Source organism: Gastrolobium bilobum, unplaced genomic scaffold, assembly GCF_033153095.1.
Source record: "Gastrolobium bilobum isolate Gb01-03AN ecotype WA unplaced genomic scaffold, APGP_CSIRO_Gbil_v1 utg4030, whole genome shotgun sequence".
NCBI classification, from domain to species: Eukaryota; Viridiplantae; Streptophyta; class Magnoliopsida; order Fabales; family Fabaceae; genus Gastrolobium; species Gastrolobium bilobum.
In genome coordinates, this window is record NW_026898387.1 from 85,202 (window position 1) to 104,655 (window position 19,454).

The 19,454-nt window shown below is 35.2% G+C and overlaps 1 protein-coding gene and 1 non-coding gene across 4 annotated transcripts; both read left to right on the plus strand.

Annotated features, from left to right (window-relative positions):
* The first annotated feature begins 8,373 nt into the window (after positions 1–8,373).
* Positions 8,374–13,517, plus strand: LOC133315624 (endoplasmin homolog). Of its 3 annotated transcripts, none has more exons than XM_061517281.1 (15): positions 8,374–8,487; positions 8,570–8,690; positions 8,777–8,930; positions 9,032–9,112; positions 9,235–9,346; positions 9,435–9,561; positions 9,676–9,814; positions 10,249–10,366; positions 10,513–10,712; positions 10,829–11,044; positions 11,135–11,300; positions 11,647–11,785; positions 11,885–12,035; positions 12,168–12,572; positions 12,926–13,517. In XM_061517281.1, exons 1-15 carry the CDS (start codon positions 8,421–8,423, stop codon positions 13,190–13,192), a joined length of 2,463 nt encoding a protein of 820 aa, XP_061373265.1. In that variant the 5' UTR covers positions 8,374–8,420; the 3' UTR covers positions 13,193–13,517. The 3 variants fall into 3 exon arrangements, with proteins under 3 accessions (XP_061373265.1, XP_061373268.1, XP_061373267.1); XM_061517284.1 differs by having other exon boundaries at positions 8,584–8,690; XM_061517283.1 differs by having other exon boundaries at positions 8,398–8,487; positions 11,135–11,308; positions 11,652–11,785.
* A 2,084-nt stretch (positions 13,518–15,601) lies between these two features.
* TRNAL-CAA (transfer RNA leucine (anticodon CAA)) lies at positions 15,602–15,685 on the plus strand. Its single transcript has one exon. It is a non-coding gene; the product is annotated as a tRNA-Leu (tRNA).
* Positions 15,686–19,454: the final 3,769 nt, after the last annotated feature.

The window sequence follows — 19,454 nt, forward strand, 5'->3', positions numbered from 1 at the left end:
ACGGGTCCCTCACCTCTCTTCTTTTCTCTTCTCTCTTCTCTCAGCTGTGGTGTCTCTGAATGCTGTGGAATTTGCCTTGCCACATATAAAAGCCTCCTTGGAATACAAAGGGATCAGCTCCACCCGCCTATTTTTTGAACACCAATTAAATAACTCCACGTGTCTTGATTCTTGCAATCCTTATTACATGGCTCTTCCTCACTTTCCATGCCTCTCTCCCTTTATCGTCCTACTACAACCATGTTACTTACTACCTTTTTTTTTTTTTATATACCTTTTTCGTACTAATATTGTTTTAGTTTTTTTTTTTTTAACCCATTTCTGTCAAATTTTATAATTATTCACTAATTTAATTATTGTGTCAAATGATTTATGAATCTAACGGAAAAAAATGGATATCCTAAGTCGTGCATTACCCTATGCATGACTTGTGAAAAAAAAAGCTTGCAAAACATGCATAAAAAATTGTGCAACTCGAACGCGTACTGTCAAGATGTGTATCATGCAAAGCGTGACATATTTACATAAGTTACACATGAGAGATGATGCATGACTTGAATATGTACAGCAAGAGTATGCATTTGTCAAATCATTTAAAAAAAAGTAAACTAATGAATTTTTTTCAATTTTACTTTACATGCATAAAAAAACTTAGTTTTTGTCCTATGTTTATCTTACCAGTACCAAGATAAAATCTTGCTAAAAAAACACACACACGAAAGAAAAAAGCACCATAGTTTAGTCCTCTTAAACGTGTTGGAATCGAGTACCAAACAGGGGTAGGCCATACTGTTATTTAAGTATTTCACCTAGAGTCACAGGCATGACTATTGACAAGCGCGTATCTTTTAAATTCTAACAGACGTTTAACAACCTCAATGCTGACTACGACCAACCCAAAATATTAACATTCTACGGGTTTAGGTTAATATTATACCTCCTCGTTTTTTATTTATCAGCAAATTCTTAAGTCCGTTCAATTTCACCAAAACTTAATTGAACGATTATATTTGTCTCTGTCCTTTGTCCCATATGTAGAATTTACTCAAGCATAATGTGGATCGATGAAGAATCATTGCGCGCTATCTTTCCTTGCACACTAATTGTTGGCATCAACCTCATTAGTCTCCCTCTTTTTATAATTATGATAAATTCCGTTAACAGTATTTGGATGGTTCAGGTCAATTAAACAATTATTATATTAGGAAGTTTGGATTACGATGTCCTAACTTCTTTTTCTATAAAAAAAAATTAATTGATAAGGAAAATTGAGAGGAATTGGAGGGTATCAATTTATCGGTTGCTGGTTTGTACCTTTTACAATTGCACCCGAATTGGGTTCCCTATCTGTGGAAGTGAATCTATATCATCTTGGGAAGTCACGGAAAAAGTTTTGGACATTTTTTTTGGTACAAGTTTCGGATACTTTAATTATGGGGATTCATGATTCAGGCCATTTCTCCTAGTGTTAAAAGGCTTCTTATCGAGACTGAAGTGCACGCACCAGCATCTATCCATGAATCTGACCGTTGATTCGTGAAACCACGTGGTCCAAACTGATCATTGCCTTTCCCACATTTCTATTCGTAAAAAGTACGCTGCCACATTATAACCAAGTAAATTACCCAGGGGGCGATTTAGTAGATGAAAAAAAAAATTATGCTTGAAATCACAATTAACAGGAATATTTGTTTGAGAGGCCACTACCAAGAATGTGATAAAAAAATTATGCTGGGAAAGTGAATTTTTTTTGAAATGTGATTAAAAAATTATTTGATAGGTTAAAATATTATCAAAAATATTAGTTCAAATTTTCTGATTTTATATTTAATTAATTGTTAAATATTATTCGAAATGTGAGGTAATTTTATAACCTTCACTTTGTCTCTTCTAAAATGAGTGTTCGATGGTGCTCACATCATCATCCAAAAGATTCACCAATCGCCGTTACTAGAAACGGTGTTACGGTGCTTTATCTTAAATATTTTATCAAGCATATTGCACTCAATCTAAAAACAGAAAGAAAAAAAAAAGGAATGGCAATGTCTGGGGCTGGTGAACCTGGGATGAAAACGGTGGAAGAAGAGGACAATATTAAAAAAGGAGCGTTAAGAGGAACAAAGGATACAATGATAAATTTTCGGCTGATTTAATCACACCAGACAAAAAAAATTCATCAAACCCTTCTTTGGAGCAGTCATCATTGCGCCACTACTTCAAGTCTTTTTTATCTAAATGACACGTCTATGGACTTTCTTTTCAAACTGCCACGCAGACAAGTTCGCTCGGAGTTGTAGCGAACTAAGTATGCTAATATGTCAGCTTTTTGATGGTCCTGAAGTTCGCTACAGACACAAGCGAACTCTGCAGCATTTAATGCTCTGCACCTTGCCACCAGTCAAGTCACGTGTCATGCATGCAACAGAGGTCGCTGGCCACATCAGCGAATTCTATCTAACAGCATGAACCAAGTGCGCTTCCAACGAACTTGGGACAACCCCCCCCCCCCCCCCCCCCCCCCCCCCCCCAATTCCCCAACCCGAAGCCCCTCCCCCCTCTTTGTTCTCTCACTCTCATCTTTTTTAATCTTTCTTCTCTTATTTCATCTCTCTCTCAACATTTGTCTTCATTTGAGGTTAGTAGTTTATGTGCAATGTAGTTATTTTTTTTCAGTTTTATATAGTTATTTAAATGTTGTTAATTATTTATATATAAGATGAAATATTAGGTTAGAAGACCCCATTATGACTAAGCCATATGCATGTTAATATTAGTAGTTTAATATTTTATATTAATGCTTGATTCAATAATATGAATTGTTTCCTATTATTTATAGGGTTTTTAGGTTATAAATTTTTTATATTATTGTTGTTAAATTTATCAATAATTTTTTTTTAATTATGCAATTATTAGTAATTGAATATTAATTGTGCCATATTATTTAATTAATGTATTAAATAAATTGTTTTATATGCATTAGTTATTTATATGGTTGAAATGTAGGTTAGATAATTTTTATATTAATGTTGTTAAATTTTGTATTTAATAACTTGTTGGTTATGCAATAATTAATAATATTGAATTAAATAAAATTATTTAGTTCTAGGATATAACACAATAGGTTAGAAAATTTTAACATTGACTTAGAATATGTATATTAATGTTATTAGGTATAGCAATTTATATTAATCTATTATTTAATAATATAGTTGTTTGATGTTATTCATGGGGTTGAAATGTAGGTTATGATTTATATTGATTTTAATGTTGTTAAAATTTATATTTAATAAATTCATGACTATAAAATAATTAATGTTTTAAATTAAATAACATTATTTAGTTATAGGATTGGAAAATATGTTACAAAAATTTTGACGATAATCTTTGTATTTATTAATTTATTTATTAGTATTTAGTATATATATTTTTATATATTATATAATTTTTGTATAATATAATATATTTCTTAGTAGTTGGTATTTATTTTTTTTAAATTATATAATCTTTGTATAATATATTATGTTAAGTTACAATATTGTTTATTTAATTCTTAGTAATTAGTATTTATTTATTTAAATTCTATAATTTTTGTATAAATAAAATATTAAATTACAATATTGATTAACTTATTTCTTAGTAATTAGTATTTATTTGTTATATAATATTTAACTTTTGTATAATATAATAAATTATTGTATTTTATAATTTAATATATTATAATTTGTGTATAATTTTTGTATTACACAATTAATCTTGTTTATTATGTAATATATAATTATTTATTTATGGATTATAAAATAATTAAATAATGTTTAATATTTAATTATTTCTTAGTAATTAATTAGTATTTATTTTATATATTATATAATGTGTAATTGTAATAATTGACTTTTTTTGTAAATAGATCCATGAAGCAGGAGGACCCGTATCAGACTTTCATTGACCCTGGTTCACAGGTGCGTTCTCTCCTGACGTTGCAGGAGAAACACATCTCCACGGTTGTGTGGAACACATCAGATGACGCACAGCAACGTGATCATGTCTTCAATGTCAGACACGCAGCGACACACGATCACTTGGATATACCAGAGGATATTCAACCTTACCTTAGGCAGGCTAGGTTTTATCACTTTGCGCGTTTGCACAACCATGAGGTTAGTGAGACATAGACCTTATAACATCCACATTACATGTTGTATGTTTCATAAATTCTGATAAAGTGTAATTTTTTTTGAAACAAATTGATCACTCACTCATCTCGGCCCTTGTGGAGAGATGGCGGCCTGAGACGCGCACATTCCACATGCCGATGGGTGACGTTAAGATTACCTTGGAGGATGTACACCATCTAATGGGATTGCCACATATGGAAAGGTTGTATGTGGTCGGTCGGAGGCCATCCCTTCTCGGACCTTATTATAGATTTGTTAGGAGTCGAGCCCTCCCGGCAGCGCGACTTTCATAAGAACCAAATTTCGCTCACATTTCTTTGGGAACAGTTTCTGCATTACCATACCCATGCTGGCACTGAAGCTGGCCGTATGAGATACACACGTGCGTTGATCCTGCGCATATTGGGTGGTTGTTTGTTCGTTGAGACTGCATCGAGCTTCGTGCATGCGCGGTATCTATTATTTTTGGATGATTTCCAGCATACAGGGACATATTCTTGGTGTTCAGCCGTACTGGCTACCTTGTACAGGGAGTTGTGCAAGGTAACAGAGCCACGACGATCAGACATGGGGGGATGTGCTCTGTTACTACAGCTGTGGGCTTGGACGCGTTTCCCTACTATCTCACCGGGACTCCTTGATATCACTGACGTCCAAGCTATTTTGGGAGCGAGGTCTTTGCCTTTTGAACATTTAATTTTTCTTGCAATCATTATACATAGTTGTTTTATAACTCAGTTTTTGTAATTGTTACGTTAATCAGTTCTATAATCTTGTCTTCTTGTTTTGCAGGTTTAATATCTATACGTCGAGACGGTTTCGATTTTCCCACATCAGACGCTACCGTCATCACATTGACGTTATGCCCATCCGCAGGATACGGTGGAGGCCGTATGATGGATTCGCTGCACATCAGCCGTCCTCTGAAGAATCGCGCAGATGGTTAGCTGTTTGTCCGCTCATTCACTACCAGATCGTTGTCTACCAGCAGTCGGATAGAGTGCTGAGGCAATTTCGTTTTAGGCAGCCGATCCCGAGTGATCCATTGCAATGTTCGGAGCTCCTTACTGTCACCCTCACTGGTAAGGGTGACGTAGACTGGAGGGACCGACAAGGACTGTATATAGCACAGTGGCATTCGAGGGATGCCCTCGTTGTTCAGGGTCTACAGCCGGACGACCGAGATGGACATCTGTCTGTGAATAGCACTTACATGCAGTGGTATTTTTAGCATACGCGCGATAGATGATGCAGAAATCGGCCATTCATTCTCATGTGGTATGTAACTGGGTGCTTTCATCATTATCGTTTTGAACTCTAGTTTGACAACATAATGACACATTGGTTTTACATATTTTTTGCAACACGGAGTGATCGCATGGAGACTATGGTTCATATGGCATCAGACGAGGCCCAGGGAGCTTTCACTTATCGCCAGCTATACGACGAGGCCCTTCAGGTGATGTCTGCATTCGCTGAGTTTGGAAGACTTACAGACCCTGGAGAGCCTGCACCTCCGCCGACAGTTGTGCAGGCAGTTGAGCCTCCTCGTCCTGAGCGTCGTAGCCAGCGTGCACGCCACGGGGGGTTGCCTCTACATCATCAGACTCCTGCAGTTGCTGATCGGCCTGTTCATGTCCAATATCTTCCACCGCGTCCTCCGGGCAGTTCTACGCACCAGCTTACCCTTCAGGAGGTCTGTCGCAGCCGTACTGGTGGCCTCCGTAGTATGTCCCTGCCACAGGCGATTCTAGTCATACTGGTGTCCCATCTTCGCAGTACGGCTATCTTGGTTTTCAGTACCTCTCCGCATTCGTTCCCTGCATATCAGCAACATTTCAGTCAGTCGTTCCCAGGTCAGCATTTCCCAGGTCAGAGCAATGGACCATCCTCTTCGCATGCTGATCCTCAGATGGGTGAGCATAGCCAGTATACAAGGCAGTTTAGTTCGCAGCCAGAGCCCGGTCTGGATGAGTTTTCAGAGGATTACAGACCGACATTTGATTCAGCTACCGTCGTGGCCACACCGCAGGCATATTCGACTGACTTCCTGCAATCACCCTTATCTGTTCCTACAGGAGTGGTATCACAAGATGATCTTGCAGGGGCCATGGACAGCGTTGATGCGGACGCAGGAGCCGAAGCAGCCGAAGTAGACGGCATCAGGCGTAACCCAGATCGACAGGCCAGGGAACGGTGTTTCTTTTCACCATATGAGCATGACCAAGACCAGGCACGTTGTGCCAAGTATCATTTGAGGAGGCGACAGCAGTGATACGATCTTTGATCATTGGACTTATCGTACTTCAGTGATGTTATATGTATTAACCTTCACTTTTTTGGGTTTACGTTGTTTGTTTTATGCATGACACGTTTTTTTTTTCATTTATTAATGTTGCGAGTATTTGATGTTATGAAATCCTATCATGTGGTGGTATGTGCAATGCACTTTTCAATACGTAATAATCAAGATAGTAGCAACAATCACACGATAACCAGTTTACTAAATAATAAATACAACACGAACATGTAGACGTACATTAATCAGTTCAATATAAACACGTATAATTAAAAACATTACCAAAACAACTAACAACACTCAAAATGACACGGTACCAAACACATAGCAATATCCCAGGATAACCCTTCCATTTATGTGCCTTGCAGGCGATATGGACAACGACGTCTGTCATGGCCAACAACCCTACAATAACCACATCTTGCCTGCGTAGTCGAGCCTTCGCGCTGATCCATTTCGTTACGGATGCGGGTACTTCGCGGCCTGCCTTTCTGACATCTAAGTGACACATCCGGGAGAATAGTTGGGCCTTGGCCGGGTGGGATGAAATCTTCATTAGTAATTGGGTACCATTGCCCGGAATATACCTGACATTGATATGATGCACTATACGCATGATCAATATATTGTAAGGGGTCATGGTTAACTGATTTGCATACTGCAATAACATGACTACATGGGTACCTAAAAGCAGTAAACTCACCACACTGACATGCCCGATCTGCTAACGATACCCACCACTTCTTTATGCCTCCATGGGTTCTTTGATTGTATGACTCTTGAACTTCAAATCTCAACATATAATAAATGCTTTCGGGTAAAATTATTAGCTGCTTTCTTTAAAAATAAAAATAAAAATTGCTGTTGTGCAGCTGTTGCATTTCAAATTGCTGTTGTATTTTTTTTTTTTGGAGTTACCCAACCCTAATTATCTCTTTGAGACGAGTTGGCTCCCTCCGGTATCCCCACGAGCTTCGACTCTTTGAGCCGGCTATGAGACTAATCCGGAGTGCGGGGGAACAGTGATGGCTAAAGGTTCAGCCCCCTCCCCAAGAGTGCATTCAGCGGGAATCGAACACATATCCAACCCCACTAACTCAGCGCCAAGTTACCAACTGAGCTGCACCTATTGGGTAAATTGCTGTTGTATTTCAAATTTGAATATTTAGTTTGTTAGATGTTGAAGTAGTCTGTTTTATCATTCATTTAAATTTGTATCCTTAGCTTACGGTTTGTTAAGTTGTTCCATTAGATTAGTGTAGATTGGTTCTCGTTTGTTATTCGTATCTTTTTGTTTTGTGGCTATATTTAAAGCCCATCAGATTATTAATGAAAGACAAGCTGTTATATTCGAAGCAGTTTCTGATAAAGTTTAATGTCTTATTTTTTTTTTCAAAAAAAAATTATACTTGTAGTATCAATCATTTTCATGACTTGATGATTATTAATGGGCCGAAGCTCTTATTTAATTTCGAGTACAAATCCTTTCCATTTTTTATTTTTTATTTTTTTTGTTGATAAAATACGGGGAAGGAATTCTGGAAGCCCAAAAAGAAAAACGGAAACAAAGCGGATTGAAGGCAACTAATTCCAGTCTTTGAGTTACAGGAAACCAATAGAAGTCTGCCACGTTTCGAACAAGAGTGGCATAGCCAATGAAATTGGTTGTAGACTTGGGGTTTATGAGTCGTTCTGTGGAGTCGCATACTGCACTCGCGTTTTCCACGTCACGGGAAACAAGCAGACCAATATAACAAAGCCATGTCTCCGAAAGCAGATTTGTAACCGCCGGATCATCCACGCTGGCATCCACGTCAGAAATTCCCGTGATGATCACGGTCGCAACCAAAACCCGAGTCGTATATAAGAAATAAGAGGATCGCAATTCTCACTCTAACGGATCAGTTCATTAAGCAGAAGCAGGAGCAGAAGCTACTAGAAACATTGCGATGAGGAAGTGGACACTCCCTTCCGCACTCCTTCTCCTCTGTCTTCTCTTTCTCTTTGCGGATCAAGGTGTGCCATGCCACCGTTTCTCTTCGCATTTCCGTTTTTATTCTCAGCATTTGAAGTTTGAATTCGATTATTGTCTGGTTAGGTCGTAACTTTCAGGCGAATGCGGAGGTTGATTCCGATGAGCTTGTAGATCCACCGAAGGTGGAAGACAAGATCGGTGCCGTTCCGAATGGCCTTTCCACTGATTCAGATGTGGCCAGGAGGTGTTTCGCCCTATCATGCATGTTCTTGTGTTGATTCGTTGTGAGTAAACTAAAAACTAAAAAAAAAAGTATTTATGTGATTGAAGGGAGGCGGAATCGATCTCCAAGAGATCGCTTCGAAGCAGCGCGGAGAAGTTTGAGTTCCAAGCGGAAGTGTCACGGCTTATGGATATTATCATCAACTCACTCTACAGTAACAAAGACATTTTCCTTAGGGAGTTGATCTCCAATGCCTCTGATGTAAGCTTCTTTTTTTATTTTTTTATTTTCTTTCGCTTTATGCGTTTTTCATTTTGAAAACTCAGACTTCGTCTTGTTGACAAACTTCTTGCATATTATAGGCATTGGACAAGATTAGGTTCCTCTCGCTCACCGATAAAGAGATCTTGGGTGAAGGTGATAATGCCAAGCTCGAAATCCAGGTTTGTTCAAATGTTCTACGTTATCTTAAGAAATGAATGTACTTGTTTAGTTATGTGTGCATGGTTTGTTTTGTAATTGTAATTGTACCTAAAACTCGTTACTGCGTTTGATGAAATGGCAGATTAAGTTGGACAAGGAAAAGAAAATCCTTTCCGTTCGAGACAGGGGTATTGGTATGACAAAGGAGGATTTGATAAAGAATTTGGGCACCATTGCAAAATCTGGAACCTCAGGTATATATATAATGTGGTCTTTGCCGAAAGAATTTTCCATTTGTAATATGGAGTGAAATGTGTTAATTGGAACTATCTATGCATGCAGCATTTGTTGAGAAAATGCAGACAAGCGGAGATCTCAATCTTATTGGGCAGTTTGGAGTTGGCTTTTACTCTGTGTATCTTGTGGCTGACTATGTTGAAGTCATTAGCAAACATAACGATGATAAGCAGTAAGCCTTATCTACACTTGATGTTGCTTTTTGAATCGCCATTCTCCAGAATTATTTATTGTTTTCTATACAATCCGCCCCAGCATACTGACTAGAAAATTATTCGACTTTCAGGTATGTGTGGGAATCTAAAGCTGATGGGGCATTTGCAATTTCGGAAGATACATGGAACGAACCACTAGGACGTGGAACTGAGATTAGGCTGCACCTCAGGGATGAGGCTGGGGAGTACTTGGAGGAGTTTAAGCTTAAAGTACGCACCAAACCATTGGCTTTATTATTATAAAATGTTTAGTGTTAAAATTATGCTTCTTTTAGTTTATTGCACATACGACTGCACTTTTGTGCATTAGACTAAATTTGCAACAGGTGATACTGCCTGTTTGCTTTGCTCACAATTAATCATAGAAGTGTATTCTAAGGGCAGAATTTATGTCATCTTGTGGCTTTCTGTACCTTTATGTTGCACTTTTGACCTGTTGCCACCCTTTAAATGGGTCCCTCGTTACTTTGTTTTGCCTTTAACAATTAGCAGTTATCTCTGTTGTTATTTTCCTTTAATGAGTTTTTTCTTCTTATTTTTCACTTATATTATCTCTTCTTAGCGATGTTTGAGGTTTCCTAGGCACTTAAGCTTTAGAATGTGTTGCTGAATCTGGCTCAATAACTATTTTTTTTTTATCACAGGAATTGGTGAAGAGATACTCTGAATTTATTAACTTCCCTATTTATCTTTGGGCAAGCAAAGAGGTTGATGTGGAGGTTCCTGCTGATGAAGATGAGTCTAGTGATGAGGGGGAATCATGTATGTATAATTTAAGAAATTGGTTGAGTGACCTTAACATATATAACCTGTTTTTCAAAGAAGATGTTGTTTTAGTTTTTTTCCATTCTAGTATATACTATTGCAATATATGCTGTCTCTCTTACCTTATTTAATTCCTTAATCAGCTGAAAGTAGCTCCGAGGAAGAAAGCGAGGAAGATGATGCTGAGAAAAGTGAAGATGAAGAGAAAAAGCCAAAAACAAAGACAGTGAAGGAAACAACTTATGAGTGGGAACTTTTGAATGATGTGAAAGCTATATGGCTGCGGAATCCAAAGGAGGTTACAGATGAAGAATACAACAAATTCTACCAATCTCTTGCCAAGGTATTGTTGCCATCTTCATTACTCATGGGATAAGGGTGTTGTATATTGACTCACTCTATCCTTTATTTATTTATTTATTTTAATTTCATAGAGTTGTGAATTTATCTGTCCTGCAGGATTTTAGTGATGAGAAACCTTTAGCATGGAGTCACTTTAATGCTGAAGGCGATGTTGAGTTCAAGGCAGTCCTTTTTGTGCCTCCTAAAGCTCCTCATGATTTATACGAGAGTTACTATAATGCAAACAAATCCAACCTGAAGTTGTATGTTAGACGAGTGTTTATTTCAGATGAATTTGATGAACTGTTGCCAAAATACCTCAACTTTTTGAAGGTAGCAATGAGTATGCTTTGTTTTGTAAGTTCGTTTTATGGGGATTAGAATATTTTTCCTTAACAATGCACCTTTTGTCATTGGGAACAGGGCCTTGTTGATTCTGACACATTGCCGCTTAATGTATCACGAGAAATGCTTCAACAATACAGTAGTCTAAAGACAATTAAGAAGAAACTTATTAGGAAAGCCCTTGATATGATCCGTAGGATTGCTGATGAGGATCCCGACGAGGCCACTGACAAAGACAAGAAAGGTATGATGGTGTAATAAAAATCTATTGGTTTTTTGTGTTGGAGTCTGAATCCCGTTTTGGTCTCCAATGTTTAGGAGAGAGATAGACACAAAAAAATGAAAATCATGGGAGAGAGAAAGTGGATGGTTTTTTTTAATTTAAAATTCAAATTTTCTGTGTCTGTATCTCTCTTAAAATGACATAACTTTCTGTCATTTAAAATGACAAACACCTTTTCCATTATTAGGCTTGCAGTGTGTCATGCAAAAGTTTTTGCATTGTCAGCTCTTTTCCCTTGTATTTGTGAGAGGAAACTAAATTCCATTCACTGACTTTGTACTTGTACCAATGTTAAACCTTGATGCAGAAGAGGTATTATCTGACAACGATGAGAAAAGAGGTCAATATGCTAAGTTCTGGAATGAGTTTGGGAAGTCCATTAAACTTGGTATTATTGAAGATGCTACTAACAGAAATCGTTTGGCAAAACTGCTCAGATTTGAGACGTATATTACCTGTTTCCTTGTAATTAAAATTCTTTTGCTTTAGTGTTACTTCTCTGGTTTCATTAGTTAACAGTTTAGTTGATATCTGAATGCTTACAGCACCAAGTCCGAGGGTAAATTGACATCTCTAGATCAGTACATCTCTAGAATGAAATCTGGACAGAAGGATATCTTTTACATAACTGGAACCAGCAAAGAACAATTGGAAAAATCCCCATTTCTTGAGCGGCTTAAGAAGAAAAATTATGAGGTGTGATTTTTATGTGGAGTCTCTTTGTTCCAAAAAGTTTATTATATACTCTCCATATTTAGAGTACATGTATTGCGCTGAGAGACGAATCTTCTAAATGTCAATTTTTTTATAATGTTTGAACTTCTGCAGGTTATATTCTTCACAGATCCAGTTGATGAATACTTGATGCAATACCTGATGGATTATGAAGACAAAAAGTTCCAAAATGTATCTAAGGAAGGTCTGAAACTCGGGAAGGATTCAAAAGACAAGGAACTGAAGGAATCCTTCAAGGATCTTACCAAGTGGTGGAAAAAAGCCCTTTCCAGCGAGAATGTTGATGATGTGAAGATATCTAGCCGTTTGGATAACACTCCTTGTGTTGTGGTGACATCAAAATATGGCTGGAGTGCTAATATGGAGAGAATAATGCAGTCTCAAACTTTGTCAGATGCTAAAAAGCAAGCATACATGCGTGGCAAGAGGGTTCTTGAAGTCAATCCTAGGCACCCTATCATTAAGGAGCTCCGGCAGCGAGTTATAAAGAACCCTGAGGTACATTCTAGATTTGAATTTTTCCGTTAACTTTTAATTTGTAGAAATTGAGATAATAACATTAGAAAAATACTGTTTCTTTGTTATGGTATGTTGCTACCATGTTGATTTGTGTGTCGGGTGAAACTAAGACCTTGCATGTTATAATTATGAATACTTTGGGAACTGGGACATTTTATGCTTGCTTAAGGCCTTGTTGAAGGCTTGGTGCATGTCCTATAACATCCCTTCCCCCTAAGCTTTTTCTGTAACAAAAAAATAAATAAAAAAATCATACATTTTATATTCTCCAATCACCTCTTCCCCACAAACAGAATTAAGGTTTATTTTGACACAATTGGCTTAATTTTCAGGATGAGAGTGTGAAGCAAACAGCACAGCTGGTGTATCAGACTGCTCTATTTCAAAGTGGTTTCCTTCTAGATGACCCCAAGGATTTTGCTTCTCGTATTTATGACTCGGTGAAGACTAGCTTGGACATTAGTCCTGAAGCAGCTGTTGAAGAGGAAGATGACTCCGAAGAAGTTGAGTCCGAAAGTGATGTAAAAGAAGCTGCGTCTACTCCTACTGCCGAAGCTGATGCTGGTAATGATGATGCTGATGCGAAGGACGAGTTGTAGATTTGCGAGAGGGACACTCCTTAATAAGTTACTCCGCTTCCCCTTTCCTGTGTTGCTCATTTTGAGATAGATGGGAAATGCCCTCTAAGCATGAGTTTTGATTCAATATAAGTCAGTCTGATAAAGTAGAGCACATTAGTCGTAACTTACTGTAATTATACTATACCATCGAATTTTGTCTTAGCATTTAGTGTATTGTTGAAGAAAATATGCTGGAACATGTCCTTTCATTTGTAATGACCAGAAACGTTGTTGGTCCTTTTACGCCCGGATAGGTTGGCGGTGGCCGAGTGTTCAAGGCTTGTGATAATGATTCAAATGAGAAGGAGGCTACCATTCTCGTAATTTGAATCCTTCCATAATTTTTTCATATTCGGATAAAATTTTAGCTCACAAAAAGGTATCAAGGCGATGCGGAACTTCTGCCATGGGTAATTCAACTAGTGATAGAATTGAGGAGGCGTTTGGTTGGAGGTTTATTGTAGGATGGTTGGAAACTGAATTTTTTTAAATTTTAAATTTTCAGATATTATCGTAAATTGAACGTGAAAATCATATTTTTGAAAATCAAAATTCCCGGACAATTTTTTTTTTCCTCTACCAAAAGTACATAAGACTTAGTCTATTTATCTTAACATGGGTACTTCTTTTTGATTTGCTCTTTAAAAATTAACCTCGCTTAAGATTTTATTAAAATACTTGTTTTATAATAAGGTATTTAAATAAGTCAATATACTTATCTCTGAATAAATTAATAGGAGTAAGTTTTTGTGCAGACTAGCATTTATGTCTTTAAATAGATCAGTAACATAATAATTTTAAATTATTGTAATAATAAAATTAATAATAATTCATTTATATTTATTTAAAGTGCTTAATATTTCTCATGTTACAGAAGATAATTTTATCTCTTACACACACATAAAAGTGTGCAGGACCCATGTGAAAAAAAGAAAGAGAAAAAAAAATGCGACTCACACTTTGATATGTCTGTAGGAGATAAAATTATCTCCTACAATATGATAAACACCAAATAGGTCGATCCATCATTTCAAAAAAAATTATTAAAGATTTCTTACAAGGTCTTTTTAATTAAACACGAAAAAAAATATTTGTGATTTTAAACCATAGAATTTTGTGTAAACTACTGTGTTTTGCTATATATTTATTAGTTTTTTACATTTTCTTCCATAATATGTCTTTCTCTCTTCTTCAAATTTTATAGAGAATAAAAAATGTAAAAAGAGAAACGTTTTTCGCTTAAATAAATTCTTAAAAAAGTCTCAGCCATTGCGTCTGACTTGATAGTTTTCATAGTTTCAACTTTCAACTTTCAACTTTCAACTTTCAAGTGAGTTTTATGAACCTAGATTTGAATAGTTGAATCCTTTTAATACGAATTTTATAGGTCATAGTCATACAAGGAACGGTAAATACAATTTTGTGCAGGATGAAATTTGTAAAAAATAAAAAATTGTGGAGCCTTTTACGGAAAAGAAAAATTATGAAGCCTTGTACTGGAATATAATGCTTCTCTCTATTAAGTTTGTATCCAATATTATTATGTTTAATTATTATTTTAGATAAATAAGTTTATAAAATATATTTTAAATAAAAGATTCTAATTAAAAACAAATAGAATGTTGAAAATTAATTATAATTTTGTTATATATTATTTCATTTAATAATTTTTTCTTATCAACACTCTCACCTTTTACATTTAGTGATGTTATTAATTACTGCTAATAATAATAATTAATAAACACAACAACATACCATTATAATTATGTGGATTTAGTAATATTAGTAATTACTTCTCAAAATAATTTTATAAATATATAAAGGGAATATAGTTTCTTATGTTGCATACACACAAAAATGGATGAGACCCACCAAGGAAAAACTATATTCCCATATATAAATTGCTAAAAAAAATTTCACATGGGATTCAAATCCATGACAAAATCATTTGTAAGTTTGGTTTATCTATCAGAGTTTGAACTTTGAATATTAAAATTATTATTGAAGGATACATACACATTGGATATATATATATTTTATGTTACAAAAGATAAAATTATTTTTTACACATACATAAAAATGTACGTGGTCTATTTTTTTTTCTTCTCTTCATATGGTCCAACATATTTTTATGTATGTGTAGAAGATAATTTTATTTCCTTCAACAACATGGAAAATATTAAATCATATGTATATATATAATGCATTAATTTAATTTCTTTAATTGAAGTTTTTTTTTTCTTTTTGACCCCTATAAGAATCTTCTGATTCTGCCCATGTAATAATGTTCTTTTAGGCAGTGGTATATAATAAATCGTTAATTCTTAATTTGGCACTAATTACAAGATTGCTAGAAAACATTACAACTAGAAAAATTGTTCGCAGAGGGTCAGGATGGCCGAGTGGTCTAAGGCGCCAGACTCAAGTTCTGGTCCTCGTGAGAGGGCGTGGGTTCAAATCCCACTTCTGACAATTTTTATTTTGGAGTTTTATTTCATCTTTTCTTAAATTTATATCCAACTGCAAATCACACAAGCCAAAATCCAAATATCCGAGGCCTTGTAAAATTATTATTTTGAATAATGAAGCAAATGTTATTGGAGGCCTGTATATCTCCATAAGCCCAAATCACCGAGGCCTTTGGCCTTATGAAGGCAACATTAATGAAATGCACTGCAGTCGTTTTAATCTTCATTCATCTTACACAATGCAATTCCTCTTTCTCTGTTGATAGTAGTATACTAGTATTTATATTTGGGATTACTCTGGTCTTGTAACTATATATTCTGATTTCTGAACGTGACAAGAAACTCATTATGATGTGGGAATGGGGATCCATCCCTCAAAAGTTTGTTTCATTAGTTTGACAAAATCATATTAAAATTAGACTAATTAATGGGCTTTCGTGAAGTAGACTGTCGAGAACACAAAACTTTTCATTTCAACAGCGACAAAAATTTATTGAAAGGCGTGTTGCCTCGTAACCCATAAAAAATAATACCGGATTGAGTCGGTGAAAATGAGCTGCGAATCTGAGCCAGTTTCGAAAGAGAGAGCCTAACCCGCGGGTCAAACAGACCAGCTCGCGAATTATTATTTTTTATATAAAAGAATACAAAATATAATATACAAAAATGTACAAAATCCACACACGCTGTCATCATCTTTTTTTCTTCTCTAAATCTAAGTCCATAATCTATTCACATCGCTGCTATTTTATATTGATAGGCTGTGCTGGCTTTGTTTGGTTCAAATATCTTATCCACTTGGTAGCAAGTGATTTTGATTGTTTCTCGATGTTAATGCAAATTTGTTGGGAAGAAAATTCGATACTAGAACATTTTACTTTTACTTTTCATTCTGTAACTTTCTATTTTGCTTTTTTTATAAACTATTATGTAAGACAATTGAATTGTTTAAGTTGATGGAAGTCGCATAACTAGTGCATTAATACTTCAGGTTCATTTAAATAAGCTGAAAATGAGCCAACCCACGAGTCAATTTTTGAGCCAACCCTAACCCGACTCATTTTTTTTTCAGGTTGCATGCAGGTTGGGCCGTTTTGCCAACCCTAGTCTCAATAATCACATATTAAAAAATAATATAAATTATTAAAAAAGCTTTCGTCCAATTGTTTAAATTTTTGGATTGAATTGATTTTTTATAATTTTCGCCCATGATATCTACTTTAAGAGTCCTTTTGGATGAGTGTTTTTTTTATTGAAAAGCTATTTTTTTATGTATAAAAAAAAGCAATTCCTAAAAAAAGTTTATTTGAATGGTACTTTAAAAAAAACATAAGTCGTAAAAAAGTCAAAAAATTTACTTTTTCTTTAAGTTAAAAATTTTAGCTTCTTAAAAAAAAAAAGTCAAAAGCCAAATGAAAAAAACCAAATATTTTTTTTTTTGAAATCTAAATAACTTTATCTTTACATGGTTTTTTTTTTGGGAAATTATCATACACGGTTTTTAATATGTTTAAAAGTAGCATTTTTAGTGAAAATATTTCTAAAAATGTCATTTAAAAAAATATAATCACATATCTCGAAAAAGTGCTTCCGTATGCACATATAATTACCACATAGCCACCCTCGTTTCCCACCATCTATTGAGACCCATATTGAAACTGAATGACAAGAAACAAGGAATGGACCTGGCCCAATTATACTGATAAGATAAGATATTACCAAAGGGACCCACCCAGCTCATAGCCTCATACGACTCATACCTAGAAAAATGCCAATGCAATAGCCAATAGGTATTGTCTGATGTCTGAACACTGAATTGTTGAGAATCTTGAGATTGTTCAGGGAAGTAGTGGCATGAATGACTACGCCACCACGCCGATGACGAAAGCTGCCAAGAGTATATAGTGTACATTACACAAACACTATCTGATTAATAATAAAGTGATTTTCCTATGTCCAGAGGACAATAATCAAAGTGTCACTATTTTATAAATTTTTTATTCAAATATTATGTGAAAAATTACGGTCAATATTTGCGTACCAAATTTGTTATTACTAATAGCAAACTTTATCTAGTTATTTTTATTATAAAAATATATCACATGTTACAAAATTATTGGTGAACGTAATTCGCTATCAGTCATAACGAATAACGAATAACGAATTACATTGCATAACTGGTAAAAAATAGTATTCGCATACACATAAACATTTTGATGATGTTGCTATCTCTATAACTAAGGTATTGTCTGAAATGAAAATTCAGTTGAGCCACTCAGCTGCAACCATTGACCCCTTAATGTACAAAATAATAACGATATGATCGATGAACAGAAGCAACAATTTCATCTTCTGCGTCAGTATTTGGCTTTATAATTTTTTTATTTTTTCTTTATGAAGAGTCCCGCAGGGCTGAGTTGCATATGTGAATGGGGAAGTGCCTTCCAACAAGATATATATTAGGAAACTCATAAAATAGTTAAGATAACCAGTAAACTTCAACTACTCATAAATCATAATTGAGCATGCCAAAAGTCAAGACTCGCTTTACAAAAACTCATTTAATTATATGATGACTTGAAGGCTTACTACTGTAGGATATAATAACAAAAAACAATTACTGAAGTAATCAAAAGTCTAAACGTAAATCCAAATTGGAAATGCTAAGTGCATCTAAACAATATGAAAGATGGTGCTGTATTTTTACTACAACAAAAAAGGATAATATATATTAATTATGAGATCTATTCATTTCATGTAACAGAGACAAGATAGTAAGGTCCACTATTTTTTTTTTAATTTTAAAAAAAATAATGGACTTCACTGTCTTATCTGTTGCATGAGATAATTATATCATACAAGATGAGATAAATAGATCTCATTAATTATATAACGCCTGCAATATGTCTTTCTATATTGCCAACCCAATTCGAGTTTTTCTCCATTACCACTGACATTAGGCGTAGATTTTCAACGATAAATAAGTAATTTCGTTGTCCCTAATAAAGTGGACATATAAAATGGAGGATAAGATCTCGAAATACTACCAACCAAAAGACACTGAATGAGTGATCCAAAAAATAGCGATACTAGAATCAAATAATCTTTCAGATTCGAGATTAATAAACGCTTGGTTGCTATAGACGATTGCAAGATAACACCACTTACTGCCAAACCACCAAAGACGGAGGCGCATTTCACTTTTTATAGATTTAAAGCTATTGCCACAATTAGAATGGTCCCTGAAGGACACGTAGATACGTAAAAAAAAAAAAAAACGTGAAATGCAAAAAAAGAAAAAGGAAAAAGAAGAAGTTTATGATTGGATAGTCTAACTGTTGCTTATAAATAATTAGAGAGGAAACAGGGAGAGTGACCATTTTGTCACACCTTGTAAACAGTAAATTTTGTCAAAATGCCACGCGATATATTTTGCTACACAGTGTAGCGAAATATGCCATGTCAGGCTGCTCAGTCAGCAAAAATGACACGTGTTAAGCAGGTAGAAATTCGCTACACTGTGTAGCGAATTATGCTTGAATTCTGCCTGCTTGACACATGTCATTTTTGCTGACTGTGCAGTCTGACATGGCATATTTCGCTACACTGTGTAGCGAATTATATGCAAACATATTTCGCTACACAGTGTAACGAAATATACCGCATGATATTTTGACAAAATTAACTGTTGGCGTGACATTCCGGTAAATTTTTTGCCAAGCATGACAAAATGGTCACTGTTCCGAGGAAACATATCCATGGCTATCTGGCCG